The sequence below is a fragment of the Microcaecilia unicolor genome, chromosome 5 (assembly GCF_901765095.1).
Source record: "Microcaecilia unicolor chromosome 5, aMicUni1.1, whole genome shotgun sequence".
NCBI classification, from domain to species: domain Eukaryota; kingdom Metazoa; phylum Chordata; class Amphibia; order Gymnophiona; family Siphonopidae; genus Microcaecilia; species Microcaecilia unicolor.
In genome coordinates, this window is record NC_044035.1 from 290,078,127 (window position 1) to 290,099,798 (window position 21,672).

Consider the following 21,672-nt stretch of genomic DNA (forward strand, 5'->3'; position numbering starts at 1 on the left):
TTACCGCCGGGTACACACTGGCGCTACAAAAATATTAAGATGTATAGATTCCTTCTCCGACATATCTGGGTACAAGATATATTGGACCAAATCTGTTCTAATGCAATTATCTAAATATGCAATGAAATATCATGTTGCAGATTACCCATTTAAGTGAAAGCATGACAAGATTAAATATTTGGGTGTTTGGTATGGAACTAATACAGAACAAGCCATTCAACTCAATATGGAATTCATTCTAAACATGGTTAAAGATAATATTGAAAAATGGAAGCCACTATTTCTTAATTGGTGGGGATGAATTGAAGCCATCAAAATGGTTCTAGTACCAAAAATAAATTATATAATTAGTATGACTCCAATTTTCTTCCCACAAAAACTTTATAAAAATCTTGATAATACCTTGTCTAATTTTAATTTCGAAAGGAAAGACTCCCCGCATAGCTCTGAAAAAACTAAAGTGACCCAAAGATAAAGGAGGAATAAATTTACTGGATTTCAGAACCTATCATCTAGCTTTTCAAGTTTCTCAAGCTATCAAATGGTCTGATATTTCCCAAACCAGACTCATATGGCTATCTTTCAAAAGCTCACTCATTGCTCCACATCTTCTCTATCTTAAACCCACTATGAAAAAATTACCTAGAAAATCACACATAATAAAGTCAGTCTCTTTGATGCTCAATGAATTCTTGAAGAATCTCAAAATAAAAGAGAGAAGGCCTATTGATATTTTTCTTTGGTAGAACTCAACGATAAAAATACAAAACTCTTACTTAAACTGGAAATCTTGGAAGCCAATAGGCATTTGATTACTTTCCAAACTCATAGAAAATGACATTTGTATTCCATTTGAACCTATCTAAAGCAGAGTATGCAAACTGGTTCCTTCTTACCCAACATCTCTCTCAACTACTTTATAACTTTATTAAGTAGTTGAGAGAGATGTTGGGTAAGAAGGACCCACTCTAAGTCTACTACAATGCAATTGATCCACCTAATGCTCAAGTCGACAAAAACTGCCTCGTAAGTTATACAATTTATCCCCTTCATGCAAAAAAGTGATCAAGAGGATGGGCCTAGCTGAAACGCAATCTGTAGAAACTTCTAAGAAAGCAGTCAAATCCACACTAGCTGATAGACCCAAAACTGCTTGGTCACCCTCCTGACCCTCCAATTGAACTTTCCTCAAAGATAAATAGTAACATTTAATCAAAATCATTTATTCAGATTTAGGCAAACAAAATAGTTCCTTAAAATATTTCCTTGCCAGTAAATTTCAGCTGAAAGATAATGAGTAATTGGAAAATTGAGAAACTATCCATCTATATCTATATAAAAGATAGTTCTAGTTCCATGGAACTTATCATATAGTCAAGAAACATAGACAAGACAAACACAAAAGTACTGGAAGCTCTGTTTAAGTTTCTGGAACTTGAAACTGCTCAAAACTAGGCTATGCACAAGGGAAACAAGTTTTAGGATTCAGAACCTGCCTCAAAAGTATTTGAGTGAACCACTTCACCAGAGCAAAAGGTCTCTGCCTTTAAAAGTCTATAAAAACATGCAGTAGGACTAAATAGGAGAAATCAATATTTCAAAAATTGCTTTACAGAAATAAAGGTCAACCACAAAATAGGCAACACCTTTTCATTGAGCCGTTTGGGCATGAGGAAGGACATGTTTAATTTCCAAAATTTACTCAAGAAATATATTGTTAGTTTACCAAAAAGATGTCACCTTGGTTTTTTTGTTGTTTGTTTCATATCATTATTTCTGCATACCATGCTAATTTATACAGGCACCTTTAATTACTCGGGAACAGTCTGAGTTAGCCAGGATTACCACTACCCCATCCCCTCCCAGTTCTCTTTTAGACACACACATATAAGCATCTGCTAACTGGCAGACAACTTAACAAAATACTTTTTCTAACTTTAAACCCACAATGATTTGCTAGTCAATAGTGAGCCTTCTTGACTAATTAAAGGCTTTGAGTTGAGAGGTATACTCTGGCCTCATGCATGTCTAAGAAACATAGGAGGCAATTTAGCATCTAGAAAGACACTTACATCCAGCTCTTTTTTTTTGTTACATTTGTACCCCGCGCTTTCCCACTCATGGCAGGCTCAGTGCGGCAGGCAATGGAGGTTTAAGTGACTTGCCCAGAGTCAAAAGGAGCTGCCTGTGCCGGGAATCGAACTCAGTTCCTCAGGACCAAAGTCCACCACCCTAACCACCCTAACCAGAAAATGTAAATATTGTAAAACAACTGATGTCCAGAAAAGATAACAAAATGTATGTTAAGTACATGAGTTAAGAGGGAGATTTTATAATAGGCCACCTAGGTTGAGAGGGCAGGAAGTTCCTATTTCATATATGCATATATATGTCGTTATATAATTGTCTAGCAAAGTTGCAGAGATTGTGGCTAAGATGAAGCCAATAACATTATTCTTGCTTGGGAGCATGTGTACATGTACATGTGTAAAGTACATGTGTAAATCATGACTCTGCCTAAAATCCACCTACAGACACACAGATCAAAAGCACATACAAGTATATGTGTTCTTGTCATGATGCACACTTTTGCATGTGGAGTCATTTTAGAAGAGATATTTTGGTATGGGCCAAATATCTTCATAAAATTACTCTATAAAAGGGGGTAGTTATTAAGTTGCACCATATTTTCCTGTGAGCATGACTATCCCGCTCAGGTATATCAGGCACTCATCTGTGACCTGATACTCCCAGGCCACATCTTAAAGGAGTCAGGCATTACTTTGCCAACCTATTCCTGATGCCCTCCATAATTATATCCTCTCTTCTGATAGCCCATCATATCAGATCCCCCGCTCAATGCCCCCATATTAATTCACCTCCAAAGGGTTCCCTCTCCATATTTACCTTATGTACTTCATAGGTTCAAAGTAAATAGGATAAAGTGGGCATGAGAATTTCACAACAAAATGTTCCATATCATCATGCTGATCAATCCATAGACTGGTGGGTTGTGTCCATCTACCAGCAGGTGGAGATAGAGAGCAAACTTTTGCCTCCCTATATGTGGTCATGTGCTGCCGGAAACTCCTCAGTATGTTCTCTATCTCAGCAGGTGGTGGTCACACACAGCAGCAGCAGCTCTGGCTAGGCCTCCAAGCCTAATTTTTAGGTTTTGTCGAGTGCCTGGGGTTGAAGGCTCTTCTTGAGCAAGTGCAAACCTGGTGGCGCCAGGTCCCTCCTTTTCTCCCCCCTCCCCCCCTCTCTTCTAAAATGCTGGCTCCGTTAAAAAAAAAAAAAAAAAAAAAATTTGAACGTCCTTAAAGGCGTTTATTTCGACGTTTATTTAAACGTTTATTACAGCTACTCACTGGGACACCAGGTCGTTACAGCTCGGAGCGGAAAGCAGGTAATTTTTACCTTTTTATAGCGGGCAGGGGGTTCCCCGATTGATCTCCACGTGGCCTATGGCGTCGGAGGGCGAGGGCGCAAAGAGTCGCTCCCCGGATCGCTTGTGCGCTTCTAGAGGGGATGCGGGGGTCTTAAAGTCTGATTCGCCCTTCTTGGGTGACAGTTTCGTGACCGATGAGTGTCCCGGTCCTTCCTCCGGTGTGGCGGTTTTTCCCGCCATAAACGCCCATCCCCCGCTGCTCGCCTCCGCCATCTTGGCCAGCCACGCGGCTCGGACGGCTTCTTCTTGGGCCGCCCTTGAGGTGGGAGACGTTAATGCCATGAACGCCCTTAATTTGGGCGACGGCACAAAAGCGGCTAAACTTAAGCGCCATTCTTCCCGCGCGGCTCCTTCGCGGAGTGTCGCGCCGGACGCCATTTTGGATGCACAGCATGTCTCTCCCCCGCTCTGGTGAGCGCCGGTTGAGAGTGCGTCTAGGGCTGTAGCCCAGGCTGCGGAAGTGCACAGTCTGGGGGTTTCTCCCCCGAGTTTGTTTTGCTGCTGCATCAGGCCTTCCTTATGCAAAACGCTGCCCCTGCTCCCTCGTCTGGTAAAGAGGTTGAGGCCCTCGGAGGTAAACGCCCTCGGGTTGATTCCCAGGCCTTGGAGGACTTTGTCTCCTCCGATGTAGATGAGGGCAGCGTTTCTGAGTTCTCCCAACGGTCCTTTGCGGATTCCTTGGAGGAGACGGATCCCCGCTTGCATGGAGCGGATGACCCCTCTGCAGCGCGGCTCTTTAGCTCAGAGGATTTGCCCACCTGTTAGTGTAGGCCATGGGCATTTTGAAGATTTCCTCTCCGGAGGACGTCTCTCCCTCAGCCCCTGTTGGTTCTGCCATTATGCTGGGGACGAAGCGCCCGCCTAGAACCTTCCACGTGCATGATGCTATGCACACCTTAATTTCGGCTCAGTGGGATGTCCCGGAAGCGAGCCTTAAAGTGGCTAGGGCTATGTCCCGCCTCTATCCTTTGCCTGAAAGTGAACGTGAGGCCTATCTGTGGCCTACCGTGGATTCTTTAATCACTGCGGTGACTAAGAAAACGGCGTTGCCAGTGGAAGGTGGCACGGCCCTAAAGGACGCCAAAGACAGAAGATTGGAGGCGGCCTTAAGGTTGTCCTTTGAGGCGGCTGCTTTAAGTTTGCAGGCCTCAGTTTGTGGCTCCTATGTGGCCAGGGCGTGCCTGACTATGGTGCAGCGGGCTTTCCCCTCGGATCATTCCTTGAGGGCTGATTGGCCAGCCCTGGAATCGGGCTTGGCCTATTTGGCAGACTTGCTGTATGATGTCTTGAGGGCCTCAGCTAAAGGCATGGCTCAGACAATCTCTGCGCGGCGGTGGCTTTGGCTGAAGCATTGGTCTGCTGACCATGCCTCTAAATCCCGCCTGGCTAAATTGCCTTTTAAAGGCAAGCTGCTCTTTGGGGTCGAGCTGGACAAAATCGTGACCGATCTCGGCACGTCTAAGGGCAAGAAGTTACCAGAGGTCAGGGCTCGGGCTAGTACTCGCCCCGGTACCTCCAGAGAACGGTTTCAGGAAGCCCGTCGGTACCGCCCGGGCAGGTCGGGCTCTTCTGCCTCCTCTTCCTTCAAGAGGAACTTCTCCCCCAAGCAGCATTCCTTTCGCAGAGACCGCCGTCCCGGAGGTGCTCCCTCCGGTCCTCCCCCAGGGTCTCGTACCCAATGATGGGGCCTTGGTCCACCCCCCAGTGCAGATTGGAGGACGCCTGTCCTCGTTTCTGGGCGAGTGGACCACAATAACTTCAGACGCTTGGGTGCTGGAAGTCATCAGAGACGGCTACAAGCTAGAGTTCTGCCGACCCTTAAGAGACGGGTTTGTACTCTCTCCCTGCAAGTCTCCGGTCAAAGCTGTGGCAGTGCAGCAGACCTTGGACAATCTGATCCGCCTGGGTGCGGTCGTTCCGGTGCCAGAAAATCAGCTTGGCAAGGGACGTTACTCCATTTACTTTGTGGTACCAAAGAAAGGAGGTTCTGTACGGCCTATCCTCGACCTCAAAGGGGTCAATCGGGCCTTGAAAGTTCGGCACTTTCGCATGGAGACTCTCCGCTCTGTTATAGCAGCAGTGAAGGCAGGGGAATACCTGGCATCCTTGGACATCAAGGAAGCGTACTTGCATATTCCCATCTGGCCTCCTCATCAACGCTTTCTGCGTTTTGCAGTACTGGGCCGACACTTCCAATTCAGAGCCCTCCCGTTCGGGTTGGCTACTGCTCCGCGGACCTTCTCCAAAGTAATGGTGGTCATCGCGGCCTTCCTGAGGAAGGAAGGAGTACAAGTCCATCCTTATATGGACGACTGGTTGATCCGAGCCCCCTCTTATGCAGAGTGCGGCAAAGCTGTGAACCGGGTGGTTGCTCTTTTGAGCTCCCTGGGGTGGATCATCAACTGGGAGAAAAGCCAGCTGCGCCCAACTCAGTCCCTGGAGTATCTGGGAGTTCGATTCGACACCCAAGTGGGCAGAGTGTTCCTGCCAGACAATCGGATTGTCAAGCTTCAGGCTCAGGTGGACCAGTTCCTAGTAGCCTCTCCTCTTCGGGCTTGGGACTATGTGCAGCTGTTGGGCTCTATGACGGCCACGATGGAAGTAGTGCCCTGGGCCAGGGCTCATATGAGACCACTACAACACTCTCTGCTGCAGCGCTGGACTCCGATGTCGGAGGATTATGCTGTGCGCCTTCCCTTGGACCCAGCAGTGCGCAAGGCGCTGAGCTGGTGGACGCAGACAGACAAGTTGTCTGCAGGAATGCCTCTGGTGACCCCGGAGTGGATTGTCATCACGACGGACGCCTCTTTGTCAGGCTGGGGAGCCCACTGCTTGGGAAGGACAGCGCAGGGGCTCTGGTCTCCTGCAGAGGCAAAGTGGTCTATCAACCTCCTGGAACTCAGAGCCATTCGGTTGGCGCTTTTGGAGTTCATCCCGGTACTGGCGTTGAAGCCAGTACGGGTCCTGTCGGACAATGCCACGGCTGTGGCCTATGTCAACCGCCAGGGAGGTACCAAGAGCGCCCCTCTAGCCAAGGAGGCCATGAATCTATGCCAGTGGGCGGAAGCGAACCTGGAACAGCTGTCAGCGGCCCACATTGCCGGAGTCATGAATGTCAAGGCGGACTTTCTCAGTCGCCATACCTTGGAGCCCGGAGAGTGGCAGCTATCTGCTCAGGCATTCTTGGGCATCACGAAGCGCTGGGGCCAGCCGAGCCTAGATCTGATGGCGTCATCGGCCAATTGCCAAGTGCCGCGCATTTTCAGCAGAGGACGGGACCCTCGATCCCTGGGAGTAGATGCTCTTCTCCAACAGTGGCCGACACAAGAGCTCCTCTATGTGTTCCCACCCTGGCCCATGTTGGGCAGGGTGCTAGACTGGGTGGCAAAGCATCCGGGCCGGGTAATCCTGGTGGGTCCGGATTGGCCCAGACGTCCCTGGTATGCACCCTTGATCAGGCTCTCAGTCGACGATCCTCTGCGGCTGCCAGTGGAGCAGGGTCTGTTACATCAGGGTCCCGTGGTGATGGAGGATCCCTCCCCCTTTGGTCTTACGGCCTGGCTATTGAGCGGCAGCGTCTGAGGAAGAAGGGCTTCTCAGACAAGGTCATCGCCACTATGCTGAGAGCGAGGAAGCGCTCTACTTCTACTGCTTACGCCGGGGTTTGGCGTACCTTTGCAGCGTGGTGTGAAGCAGGCTCATGTTCTCCATTCACTGCTCCAATTTCTTCAGTGTTGGCATTCCTGCAAGAAGGTCTGGAGAAAGGCCTGTCGCTCAGTTCCCTTAAAGTCCAGGTAGCGGCCCTGGCTTGCTTTAGGGGCCGCTTGAAGGGTGCTTCCCTGGCTTCGCAGCCAGATGTGGTGCGTTTTCTCAAGGGAGTTAATCACCTGCGCCCTCCTCTGCACTCGGTGGTGCCTGCGTGGAATCTCAATCTGGTGCTAAGAGCATTACAGAAGCCACCTTTTGAACCCTTGTCGAGGGCATCTCTGAAAGACCTGACGTTGAAAGCAGTCTTTTTGGTGGCTATCACTTCAGCCAGAAGAGTTTCCGAGCTCCAGGCACTCTCATGTCGAGAGCCTTTTCTGCAGTTCACTGAGGCAGGAGTGACTATTCACACAGTGCCTTCCTTCCTGCCCAAGATTGTTTCTCGCTTCCATGTGAATCAGCAGCTCTGTCTCCCTTCCTTTCGTAGGGAGGACTATCCAGAGGAATACTCTGCTCTTAAATATCTGGATGTGAGACGAGTCATCATCAGATATTTGGAAGTGACCAATGATTTCCGGAAGTCAGATCATCTGTTTGTCCTGTTTGCAGGTCCTCGTAAGGGTCTGCAGGCTGCTAAGCCTACAGTGGCAAGATGGGTCAAGGAAGCCATTGCAGCGGCTTATGTGGCCGCGGGGAAGGTGCCGCCTATCCAGCTGAAGGCTCACTCCACTAGAGCTCAGGCGGCCTCGATGGCAGAGGCCGGCTCCATCTCCTTGGAAGAGATATGCAAGGCGGCAACTTGGGCATCGGCCCATACATTCTCCAAGCATTACCGCTTGACTGTGGCGGCACGGGCGGAGGCCCGGTTTGGAGCTTCAGTGTTGAGGTCAGGGATTTCAATGTCCCGCCCTGGGTGAGTACTGCTTCGGTACATCCCACCAGTCTATGGATTGATCAGCATGATGATATGGAAGGTAAAATTATGTATCATACCTGATAATTTTCTTTCCATTAATCATAGCTGATCAATCCATAGTCCCTCCCAGATATCTGTATTGTTTATATTCTGGATGCATTTCAGGTTCAAGTTTAGTCTTCAGTTCCTGTTCAGGAGGACTTCGTGTTCAAGTTTTTCAATGGATTCTTCAAGAGTTGAGACGAATTTGTGTTACAGTGAGCTGCTGCATTCCTCTCCCCTCCGTTTTACGGGGCTGGATTGAGACTTAAATTCTGCCGGCACTCCCTCCCGCTTCGTGCGGCTGTAGGGCAGCTTTGTACCCTTCCCGCTTCGGCGGTGTTAGGGTCAGTCAGCTCCTCCCGCGGTTGCGGTTGCAGGATAAGCCAGATCCCCCCGCATCGGCGGGTGTGGTGTCCCTCCCCCGCTCCGCGGGGATGAGCTGGACGGATTCCCCTCCCCCACTTGTGTGGGGATGAGCTGGGTTAATTCCCCTCCCCCGTTTCGGTGGTGGTGAGCTGGGCAGAGTGTCCCTTTGTGGGTGTAATTCTCTAAGTGCTGAGTCCTGCGGATGGAGCTTTGATATCGACATACTGAGGAGTTTCCGGCAGCACATGACCACATATAGGGAGGCAAAAGTTTGCTCTCTATCTCCACCTGCTGGTAGATGGACACAACCTACCAGTCTATGGATTGATCAGCTATGATTAATGGAAAGAAAATTATCAGGTATGATACATAATTTTACCTTTGTGTGCACTTTTGCTGACCTACCCTATCTCTGCCCCAGTTTCACTCCTTTTTTGTGCATTGGGGTCAGAAGAAATGTATTTAGTTGGATATCATTGGGCGCCTCAACAATGTGAGCATCATTAGGTTGAATCTGCTAAAGATAGTTCTTTACTGTTTTACCCACAAACTTAGAGGCCCTTTTACAAAGGTGTGAATCCACTTGAATCCACTATAACATTACTGAATGGTTGTGAATTATCAAAAGCACTAGTGTAAAATCTGTTAATAGAAGTATTTTTCATGTGGTAGATTTCTATTAACAGATTTTGCACTAGTCCTTTTACGAAGGTGTGCCAAAAAGTGGGCTGCGATAGTGTGGGTATATATATATTGGACGTGTGCGGGACCATTTGTCCACCGCATCTAGAAATTTTTTTTTTTTTTGGGGGGGGGGGGGCGGAAAATAGACATTTTGTCAAATGAAAACCCGTGCTAGTCTATTCATGGCCTGAGCCCTTAATGCTATCCATTGACTTAGCAATAAGGACTCATGCGTTATCCGCACGGAAACCATCCAATGTGCGCCAACTGCCGATTAGCACCAAGAACACCCCCATGGTAGAAAATAGAAAAATATTTTCTACTGCATGTTTTCAGTGTGCACCAAATTCAGAATTACCTCCCGGGGCACGTTGTAACCGGGTGGTAATGCTGATATGGCGCACGCTGGACACACATAGGTCCTTATGTGCCTTTGTAAAAGGGCCCCTAAGTGCACAATCACTACAAAAACAATGGTTCTATGGTATCTGCTGTAGAAAAATGCATTTAGCAGTATACTAGAAAACGTGATGAAGTTTAAGTAAGATATTTGTGAAAAGTAACAAAATTCTAGCTACTCTTCCTGTGTACCATGGTTTCATGCACAGAACAAGTGCAATTTGTCATATCACATTTTCAGAAAAAGTGGTAGCTGCATAGATCTTTCACCTCATTACCAATAACAACTCTGGAAGCTTAAAGAAGCAATAGTTATCAGCCCATGGCCAAAGACCTTTCAATTACTGAACATATACAGGGAGTGTAACTCAGAGCCCAACCTATTTATAAATGCATGACTGAAAGTGTAGAGTAGACATTAACAACTGTCAAACTGTATTACAGAGATCAGAAGTTCTTAATCTAGTGAAAGTTGTAGGGTTTTGCTAGTGGGTTGTGTAGCAACCACTCTACCTGAACAAACAAGAATACAGGAAAAAAAAAATCAAACAGGAACCAGCCATGGACAGGGATTATTCTGCTTTTAGCAACCATCATGTCCTACAGTTTGAGATTTTGGGTTCAGGCAGCCAGATGCAGGACCAACAGGAACAAGAGCCAGGAACTAGGGCCTAAATCAGGAAGAAAACTAGACAGGATTCATGCAAAAAAGTAAAATATACAAGGCTATAACCCACAAACAAGGATAGCATTCAAGATCATGGCTACAGCAAGGAACATGAAACCATCATACGCCAGCATCTAGCAGAGAAACTGGTTGGGCATAAAGGGGAGAATTGTTTATACAGCACCAAAAGATAGAAGTCAAAAAGATTCATACTGAGCCCCTATTCTATAAAGGGTGCCCAACCTTTATAGAATACTGGCATAGGATGTATGTTGCACCTAACTTTGGGCGCTGGACTTACACCTGAAAGATATAGATATAAGTCCAGCACTCAAAGTTAAGTGTGGATTGGCACTATTCTATAACTTGATGCTTGGGATCTGTGCCCAATTTTGGGAACACCCATGACCCACGTATGCCTCTCCTATAGTCACATCCCTTTTTGAGTTGTGTGCAGGAAAAATTAGGTGCCAATTTATAGAACCTGGAAAGGGGAGATCCATGCAGAACTTCAATTAAGCCACAATTCACATCAGTTAAGTGGCCAATTGGTGCCCATTTCCTCATTAAATGGCACACATATCACAAATCTGCATACAAATTCTGATGCAATGCCCAACTTTTGCTGACCTATATAGAATCCATGGGAAAGAGCCAAAGTACTTCCATGTGAAGAGTCAAATAGCATCATTAGTTGAAGAAACTGGGAATAATCAAAAAGGCTGAGTAGGCCCCACGTATTATACCTCACTCTTAGGCATACTACAACTGCCTGGCTCACTGTAACACAGTGGAAGCAGGTGCTGCCTACAACTAGGAAGAAGAAGATTTGATGCCAAACAGGTCTCGAAAAAGCTTTCTATAACACGAAGCATATTTTTGTTGTAAGCACAAGGTCTTCCACAGCAAAATGTCTTAACTATATGTTATTAGCTGATGTACTGGCCATCTTTGTGTGAAAGTAACTGGGCAGCAAACTTTCAAAAGATATTTTGCTTACAGGGAGGCCGTGGTATAGTTATTTGTTATTTTTTGCAAATTGGCATGACAAGAATTTTTCATGCACCAGTTCTCAAAAAGATTCATAAATAATGATCTTCCTTGTTTGTTGTTGGATCACAGAGGCTCTTTATTTATGAATTTCCTTAAGTGTTCATATATAACAGACTGTACATGAAAACATTCTAGACAGACAGTCCAAAAGGTACAAAAACATTCAAAATGCCAAAATGTTAGCATCTGTATGTATATTCAGAATTTTGCATGTTTTTCAAATGTTATGGCCTACTACGGAAAACATGTGCAGTTTAATATATCAACCCCCAAAACATAGAAATACTGTTTTTGTTGCTTGATAGCTTTCCCATTATCCTTTCAGGATCTCTGTTATCTATGAAATTTATTTAAAGTCTAGCAATTACTAGGGATGGGCACCAGTTTATGATATGGAAATATGTCATTGTATGTCATGATCAAATGAAAATGGGCAGAAAAAATGTTAATGTTTCATTGTTTACCATTGTTTTATTGGTGCCTAATTGAGTGTGCATGTTTACCAATAACCATGTGCACTCAATTAGGCACCAGTAAAAATCAGTGCTAAATGCTATTCAATAAAAGGGCACTCTGGAATGAGTGTTCTTTATAGAATAGTGTTGAGCACTGAATTCCATGTTCAACTTTGGGCACGAGGACTTCTAGTTGATTTTAACTGTGGTGTTCTGCGGTGCCTTCGAAGTTTATTACAGCTTTTTCAAGCTTTGACATTCTTTTCACCATTTTGTGAGCTACGTTCGTCCACTTTTACATGTGTTTTGAGCTCCAGGATTATATGCTCATACTATAACCTGTACCTGCAAGTGTTTCTAAGACACATGAGGCAGGTGGGTTGTCCCACCAAAACATGGTCCCATGTCGGGTCCATTTTGGTGTCAATAAAGGTTTTTTCTTAGTTACCTGCTTTTTGTTTTTCATAGAGGTGTTCTCCTTTTGCTGTTCGCTCCATGAGGACTTACGCCAGCTGAAATCTGGTCTAAATCCTGGCACACAAGTTGGTTGTGGATCTCCAATATTCTGTAACTGCACGCATCTGTTCTGAATGTCCCTGACCCGCCCATGTTCCTCACATAGCCATGCCTGCTTTTGTGTTGCTCAGTATCCAATTTAGGTGTACATTGTTACAGAATAATGCAGAGCGAGTTTGGCATCATGTCATTTAAGTGCTTGTTAAGTCTAATAATTAAATCATTAGAGACCAATAACTAATTACTTTGGGTTCTGATCTGGGATCTGTGCCCAATTTTGGGCACTCAAATTTGGGCACCCTTTATAGAATCTGAGGGATAGTGCATGCTCTTTCAAAAAGAGCTTGTCTTGCTTGTACATAGTGAGCCAAATTTAATATAGGCATCAAAAAAATCCACGTGGTAAACATTTCCGCCTAAGCATATTGTATAAGTGGCACCTATATTTAGGCAAGGTATATAGAATACGCTTAGTTGATATTCCAGTGCCTAAAACTATGCACTTCCATTTACACCAATGAAAACGTGGCATAAATCCCCATGCATAGATTTACAAGCACTGGGCTATATTCTATAACTACACACATAGTTATACAATCTGGGAATGCCCACAAAATTCCCATTTCCCTGTCCATAGCCATGCCCCTTTTTGATCTGTGCACATTAGAATTTAGGTGCAGTACATTACAGAATACACATGGAGGGGCATAATCGAACGAAAACGTCTATCTCCATGGGCGTTTATCTCCGAGAACGGGTCCGTGAAGGGGCGGACCGAACCGTATTTTAAAAAAAAATAGACGTCCATGTTTTATTTGACAATTTGTGAGCTGGGCGTTTTTGCTTTTTAGCGATAATGGAAAATGAAAGCGCCCGGCTCAAAAACGAATAAATCCAAGGCATTTGTTCGTGGGAGGGGCCAGGAGTCGTAGTGCACTGGTCCCCCTCACATGCCAGGTCACCAACCGGGCACCCTAGGGGGCACTTTTACAAAAACAAAAAAAAGGTAAAAGAGCTCCCAGGTGCATAGCACCCTTCCCTTGTGTGTTGAGCCCCCCAAATCCCCCTCAAAACCCACTGCCCACAAGTCTACACCATTACTACAGCCCTAAGGGGTGAAGGGGGTACCTACATGTGGGTACAGTGGGTTTGGGGGGGTTGGACGATTAAGCATTAAGCAGCACAATTGTAACAGGTAGGGGGGATGGGCCTGGGTCCACCTGCCTGAAGTCCACTGCACCCCCTAACAACTGCTCCAGGGACCTGCATACTGCTGCCAGGGAGGTGGGTATGACATTTGAGGGTGAAAATATAAAGTTGTGAAACATCATTTTTTGTGGTGGGAGGGGGTTAGTAACCACAGGGGAGGTCATCCCCGATTCCCTCTGGTGGTAATCTGGTCATTTAGGGCACTTTTTGGGGCCTTATTCGTGAAAAAACAGGGTCCAGGAAAAGTGCCCTAAATTCTAGCTACAAACGCATACTTTTTTTCCATTATCGGCGAAAGGCGCCCATCTCTGTTCGGGTGATAACCATGCCCCAGTCCCGCCTTCACCACGCCTCCGACACTCCCCGTCAACTTTGTACGCTTCCGCGATGGAGTGCAGTTGAAAACGTCCAAGTTCGGCTTTCGATTATACTGTGTTATTCGTTTTTGTGAGATAAACGTCCATCTCCTGATTTAGGTCGGAACTTGGGCGTTTTTCTCGTTCGATTATAAGCAGGTTAGTGAGCTGTGCATGTAAATTCTAATTACTGCCAATTATTGCTTATTATTGCTTGTTAAGTGTAGTTATCAATGCTAATTAGCTTGTTAAGACAATTAAAGTATGCGTGCTGTTATAGAATATGCCTGGATTTTGCCGCGGATCTCTAGGCGCACTATATAGAATCCAGCAGAGTATGCCTTCTTTTCAAAGAGTGTGCACTCAATGACTCTGTTCCCATGATGAATAAATGGCAAAACAAAAACATGCATTCCCCAAAATAACACGGCAAAGGATACAAAACATTTTCTGGCTGCTCATCTCTAGCAATTAGATATGCTGATCAGGATAAAATGAAACCCTTTAAAAAAAAAGATTTGGATTTCTTACATGGCTTTCCACAGTTGCCCAAGATTGAGTACAAATAAAACCAATTATAATCTATTAATATTAATAAATTAGAACTTAAATGTAATGTAATATAACTCTTGGCACAGTTAAAACATATTTTTTCCTAATAAGCACTAAAGTAGACTTTAAAATGGTAACTTCTAGTAAGAGAGACCATTTTACTAAAGTGTGCTAAGCACTTAACATGTAAATGAGCATGTACTGTTACCAGATAAGCACAGTAATTATTTCTGCATTGGAATGATAGTGCAAGCTAATTTGCACATTAATCCACTGCTGTTTAGGGGGTGGGACCTGAGCGGGTTATAGGTTGAGAATGGGCATAGCCTGTACATTGCAGAGAAGGCATTAAGTACAACTGCACTAAATGCAAATAGTCTAAATATGTTTTCTGTGTAGTAACTGCAGAAGACCTGTTTGGTATGCCTCCAGAAATTACTGTACAGCAATAATGGGCCGATGCTCAGAATCAAATGTGGGTGCTAGAGGCAATTAGTGCCAGACCAGCACCCACATTAGTGAATGCAGAATGCTCAGAGGCTTTAGCGGGAGAGAATATCAGACTTATTTTCGAAAGAGAAGGGCGCCCATCTTTCGACACAAATCGGGAGATGGGCGTCCTTCTCTCAGGGTCACCCAAATCGGCATAATCGAAAGCCGATTTTGGGCGTCCCCAACTGCTTCCCGTCGCGGGGACAACCAAAGTTCCCAGGGGCGTTTTGGAGGTGTAGTGAAGGCGGGATTGGGGCATGCCTAACAGATGGGCGTCCTCAAGCGATAATGGAAAAAAGAAGGGCGTCCCTGATGAACACTTGGCCAACTTTACTTGGTCCTTTTTTTTATGACCAAGCCACAAAAATGTGCCCTAAATGACCAGATGACCACCAGAGGGAATCGGGGATGACCTTCCCTTACTCCTCACTAACCACTTCCCACCCTGAAAAAAACAACTTAAAAAACTTCTGTCTTTTTTTTTTAGAGTATGGGTGAAGGACATCCTGTGCTATGCCTCTATCCCTACCACGACAGTTGAGGATGTACTTCACTATTTATTTATTTAGATTTTGCTCACACTGTTTAGGGTAGTAGCTCAAGGTGAGTTACATTCAGGTACACTGGATATTTCTATGCGTCTGTCCCTGCAACGGCAGTTGAGGATGTTCTTCGATATGCCTCCATCTGTCCTTCGATATGCCTCCATCTGTGCAATGTTGAAGACGTCCAAAATGTGGATGTTTGTGAGAAGGATGTCTATGCCTGGATGTTTCTGTGAGAGAGATATCCATGCCTGCTATGCCTCTGACACCCCATTTATTTATTGGGATTTTGGATCACAAGTAGCAGTACTGGGATTTGAACTGGCCACCTCTGGATTGCAAGACCAGTGCTCTAACTACTAGGCCACTTCTCCAGTCCCTTGAAATGTGGCCATTCCTGTGGGGGTGGGCAGTATGCAGGTCCCTGGGGGGGGGGGGGGGCAATATGTGTGTGTCAGCGGAGGCATAACAAGGGAGTGGATGTCCTTCTTTCAAACATTTTGGATGTCCTCAACTGCCCCCCCAACAGGGATGGCCAAATTTCAAGGGAGTGAAGTGGAGTTGTGTGGACTGGAGGAGTGGCCTAGTGGTTAAAGCACTGGTCTTGCAATCCAGAACTGGCTGGTTCAATTCTCACTGTTGCTACTTGTGATCCAAAACCTAAATAAATAAAAGGGGTGTCAGAGGCATAGCAGGCATGGATGTCCTTCTCACAAACATCCACATTTTGGACGTCCTCAACGTTGCACAGATGGAGGCATATCGAAGGACATCCTCAACTGCCGTTGCAGGGACAGGCGCATAGAAATATCCAGTATACCTGAACATAACTCACCTTGAGCTACTACTGAAAAAGGTGTGAGCAAAATCTAAATAAATAGCGAAGGACATCCTCAACTGCTGTCACGGAGGCATAGCAAAGGACATCCTTCACCCATACTCTAAAAAAAAGACAAATGCTTTTAAATTTGTTTTTTTCAGGGTGGGAGGTGGATAGTGACCACTGCATGACTTTTTTCCATTCAGTTAGTGCATCAGTTAGTCCACTGCAGTGCCCCCTAGGGTGTCCAGTTGGTGTCCTGGCATGTCAGGGGGACCAGTGCACTACGAATGCTGGCTCCTCCTATGACCAAATGACTTGGATTTGGTCGTTTTGAGATGGGCATCCTCGGTTTCCATTATCGCCGAAAACCGGGGATGACCATCTCTAAGGTCGACCTAAATGTTGAGATTTGCCCGATCCCCGACCATATTATCAAAACGAAAGATGGCTGCCCATCTTGTTTTGATAATACAGGTTTCCCCGCCCCTTCACCGGGACGTCCTTAGAGATGGGCACCTTTAGAGATGGTCGTCCCCGTTTGATTATGCCCCTCCATATGTGCCAAAGATTAACACAAATAGCATGTAAATGTAGTCACATGGATGTTGATAAGGTCAATTCCTATTCCCTCCCAATGCTCAGAGAACAGTGTTCAAAACAAAGCCGCATTACCACTGAAAAAATATAAGAATAGCCATACTGGGTCAGACCAGTGGTCCATCTAGCACAGTATCCTGCTTCCAACAGTGGCCAATCCAGGATACAAGTACTTGGCATAAACCCAGCTCCGAGCAGGTGGTAGAGTGTTTGAAGAGAGGATTTCTCGTGATTCTTTCTTTAAAATATGCCAGGTTTTATGTAATTTGGAAGCAGAAGGAAGCCAATGCAAGCCTCTAAGCACTGGTAGTAAAAGACAAATATGTGTGAGTCAGAGCAAACCCAAAAGTGAAAGCACACATTGGTGCCAATTTGTTGTGTAAAAAAAACCCAACAACAAGCTGCAGAAAACAAACGCCAATGTGTACTTTACTTGCACATGCACACAGGAGCTGAGCTTACCGTGAAACTCGTATGTGCATGCGTCAAGCACCTTCTCCTTTGCGTTTATAGCATGCGTGGGATAAACATAAAGGAATCTTGTTCAGAAGGAATGGATCCTAAGGAGCTTAGCCAAGATTGGGTGGCAGAGCCGGTGGCGGGAGGTGGGGATGGTGCTGGGCAGACTTATACGGTCTGTGTTAGAGCCGGTGGTGGGAGGCGGGACTGGTGGTCGGGAGGCGGGGATAGTGATGGGTAGACTTATACGGTCTGTGCCCTGAAAAGGACAGGTACAAATCAAGGTAAGGTGTACACAAAAAGTAACACATATGAGTTTATCTTGTTGGGCAGACTGGATGGACCGTGCAGGTCTTTTTCTGCCGTCCTCTACTGTGTTACTATGTTATTATATTTGAGCATTGGCAAGCTAGGTTTCTGCACTGTTGGCTTACCGTGGGAGTTCTGAGCATCAGCCCATACATTTTGCTGTTAAGCATGCTAAGTTCAAAAGCTTACACCATTTTAGTAAAAAGACTCCGGAATTCTTTCAGCAATGCACAGTTTGAATGTTCTGTCATTTTTGTGCAAAACACAGATGTAAGCTTTTGGTGCTGTGCAGATAAATCAATAGTTGCTTTTTTACAGAAAGACAAAGAAGATCAGTGGCAAGAAAAGAAGATCCAGGGACATAAAGATTATATTACCTTGGAGCATTTGCAGTGGAACGTGGGCTATGAAGTGCAAATTACTGCTATAAATAGACTGGGATATTCTGAGCCAATGTTGTATGAATTTACTATGCCCCCAAAGCCCAACATTATCACGGGTAAGTGTAATGTTTTAAACAAAAACCTTTCTCTTGCAGGTATATTTCATAGACTTATTTATGCTTAGTCCTTATATTTGTATAGGTATTTGGGACAAAACTGGTACTGAAGGTCTGAAAGGGTTCTTCATTCCATCCTGTTTGTGAAACAATTTTCCATAAAGTCAGTGCTTTTCTATACCATCCCTCTATCTAGCTATTCTATGGCACCATTCATGTGGATTCTGTGGCAAGATTCTGAATGTGATCACCATACCTGGACAATTTATTGTCTCTGCTTCTGTGATTCCTAGTTATGAAACAGATGAAAAACAAATCATGGAGTTACAAGAATCTTTTTTTTTTTTAATGCTTCTAATCAATTGTTCTGTTCCAAACATTATCATATGCTAAGTATCTTATTTTAATTAATAAGTAAACATAGTAACATAGTAAGTGATGGCAGATCAAGATCTGAATGGTCCATCCAGTCTGCCCAACAGCCACATTCATTCTCAATTCAAGATTAAATCAACAATGAATGTAATATTATATACTTGATCACAGTCTTCCTTTGTTGTTTCTGGGACATAGATCGTAAAAGTCTTCTTGGCCCTATTCTTATGGTTCAACTACTGGAGCTGCTGTCAATGCCTACTCCAGCCTATCCTAATCTGTCTTGTCATTTGCGGAACACAGACTGTAAAAGTCTGCCCAGCACTTATAACCTCCCCCACACACACACACACACACCACCACCACCACCACCACCACCACAGCTATTAATCATAGAAATACAACCTGTTATAAAACTATAGTGTAATATTAAGGGGTCCTTTTATTAAAGCGTGTTAATGGATTTAGTGCAAGCTAACAAATTAGTGTGCATTAAGTACCATGCAACTTATGGGTATACAATGGGCTGCGCAGCATTTAGCACACACTAATCTTTAGTGTGCCTTGGTAAAACAACCCCTTAATTCACACAATAGAGATGATACTGCACAACCAGGAAAACAATTTGACATCAAAGTTCTCCATTTATGATTATACAATATTGATGATATTCCATGAAATAGTATTTTATGTCAGTACAGTACAGCATGTTTTCCCCCCAAAATCCATTAACTGAAAAATCTCATTATCTAGGAAAAAAAAGTCTTTTATTAAGGAGTACATTATTAAGATGGTTCAAACAGTTAAGCTCAGACTGTGAATTATACAGGAGAGAGAGAGGCATCAAGAGCAGCTGGTTCACAAAGAACTGGGTCCATCGGCTAAGCCGGCAGCTCACAGATATTAATGTTTGGAATGTGTAGTCTTCCATGCACCCATCAGTCATAGGTAATCCTTTTCTTCAGTGATTTACACTTGGAATTGGCCTTTGTAGTTTCTACTGCCTTTCACTTCTCACTAGTGGATGCTTGAAGTCAGAAAAACAATTTTGAACCATGACGAAAGAACAAAGAAAAAAAATGCTTACATTTTGCTGAAGAAATATATTACAGCCTGAGACCTTACCACCATCTGTTGACCTAATGGTAAGGTCTCATGCATGCAGCATATGCCAACTGTTGTTTACTGCTGGGTAAGCGGCCAATAGCCGAAAATAGAAAATTATTTTCTATCGCGGGATTTGGCATTAATGCCCAGCTCACACGCTAGCCAGGCAGTAGTGCCAATTTGGCATATGCGTAGGCCCTCCCATGCCTTTGTAAAAGGGACCCTGAGTTATTTGTGTATCAATGACAATTAGGCATGAACATTTATACCAACTCTATAGCTGCTGTAAAATGTCACATCTAATTTTTAAGTACGTATATACCCAGTTATTCTAGTATTCTATAAAACAATGATGGCACCAGTGTTCCGTTATTTAATAGTTTCCTGCCAGATGCCCTCTAGTTGACTAATTATAAGTGTCCTGTATATATATACCATACCATCAATAGTCTTATATTCTGCATATTTCTTAAAGATTCTAAGCTGATTACAAAAGTGAAAAACTTCAACAGTAGAGGAATAACAAAATATAGTTAACACTCTACCAGTAATTATACAGATCAATTGAATTTGGGATAAAATATTCCTTAAAGAATTTCTGGAAAGGGGAATAAGAAGATAATTCTCTAATCTGCCTTAAAAGATGGTTCCACAACCTAGCCACTTAAAAGGGAAAAGGCATCTCAACCTACCTCTTATTTCTAAAACCTTTCATTGAAGGGCAATTAAGCTTCATTTTATGGATCTCATGCATAGTAGGCTGACTATTAGGATGATTTAAAATCCTCGTGACTCCTTCAAAATTTAACCCATGAAATGATTAGAAAATCAAGCAAGCAATTTTAAAACTGTGAATTGACTGGAAGCCATTGCAAGGTGTCTCATCCATCACCTATTCTTTGTGGTCTCCAGCAGCATTCTGTGCCAAGAAGGACTTGTTTACTTCCTGGAAACTCAGCACTTCCATTGTAGCTCTGCAAGAGGGCACTGACTGATGTCATCACTTCCTATTTGGTAATATTTAAGGACGTTTCTGCCTCCCAGCCAGTGCATTTGCAACAGGTCTCCTAGAATTGTCTAGTGTGCGTTGAAGCCTTGTTCCACTTTTGGGCTCATTTCGAAAGAGAAGGGCGCCCATCTCTCGACACAAATTGGGAGATGGGCGTCCTTCTCCCAGCGTCACCCAAAATCGAAAGCCAATTTTGGGCGCCCTTAACTACTTTCCGTCACGGGGACGACCAAAGTTCCCGGGGATGTGTCGGAAGCATAGCAAAGGCGGGACTGGGGCATGCTTAACACATGGGTGTCCTCGGCCGATAATGGAAAAAAGAAGGGTGTCCCTGACGAATACTTGGCCGACTTTACTTGGTCCTTTTTTTTTTTACAAACAAGCCACAAAAATGTGCGCTATATGACCAGATGACCACCGGAGGGAATTGGGGATGACCTCCCCCTACTCCCCCAGTGGTCACTAACCCCCTCCCACCCTAACAAAAATGTTAAAATATTTTTCCAGCCTCTATGCCAGCCTCAAATATCATACCCAGCTCCATGACAGCAGTATGCAGGTCCCTGGAGCAGTTTTAGTGGGTGCTGCAGTGCACTTCAGGCAGGCGGACCCAGGCCCATCCCCCCTACCTGTTAAACTTGTGGTGGTAAATGTGAGTCCTCCAAAACCTACCACAAACCCACTGTACCCACATCTAGGTGCCCCCCTTCATCTCTAAGGGCTATGGTAGTGGTGTACAGTTGTGGGGAGTGGGTTTTTTTAGGCGGGTTGGGGGGCTCAGCATACAAAGTAAGGGAGCTATGCACCTGGGAGTAATTTGTAAAGTCGACTGCAGTGCCCCCTAGGGTGCCCGGTTGTTGTCTTGGCATGTCAGGGGGACCAGTGCACTACGAATGCTGGCTCCTCCCATGACCAAATGGCTTGGATTTGGTCATTTTTGAGATGGGCATTCTCAAGTTCCATTATCACCAAAAATCGGGGACGACCATCTCTAAGGATGACCATCTCTAAGGTCAACCTAAATGTGGAGATTTGGGTGTCCTCGACCATATTATCGAAATGAAAGATGGACGCCCATCTTGTTTC

At 44.9% G+C, this 21,672-nt stretch overlaps 1 protein-coding gene across 1 annotated transcript in view; it reads left to right on the plus strand.

Moving 5' to 3' along the window:
• The window catches only part of NCAM2 (neural cell adhesion molecule 2), a 351,991-nt gene that overhangs the window by 244,319 nt on the left and 86,000 nt on the right, over positions 1-21,672 (plus strand). The window contains exon 15 of the mRNA XM_030205047.1: positions 17,915-18,095. Within this exon, the coding sequence (XP_030060907.1) occupies positions 17,915-18,095 (181 nt within the window). The remainder of the gene's footprint in view (positions 1-17,914; positions 18,096-21,672) is intronic.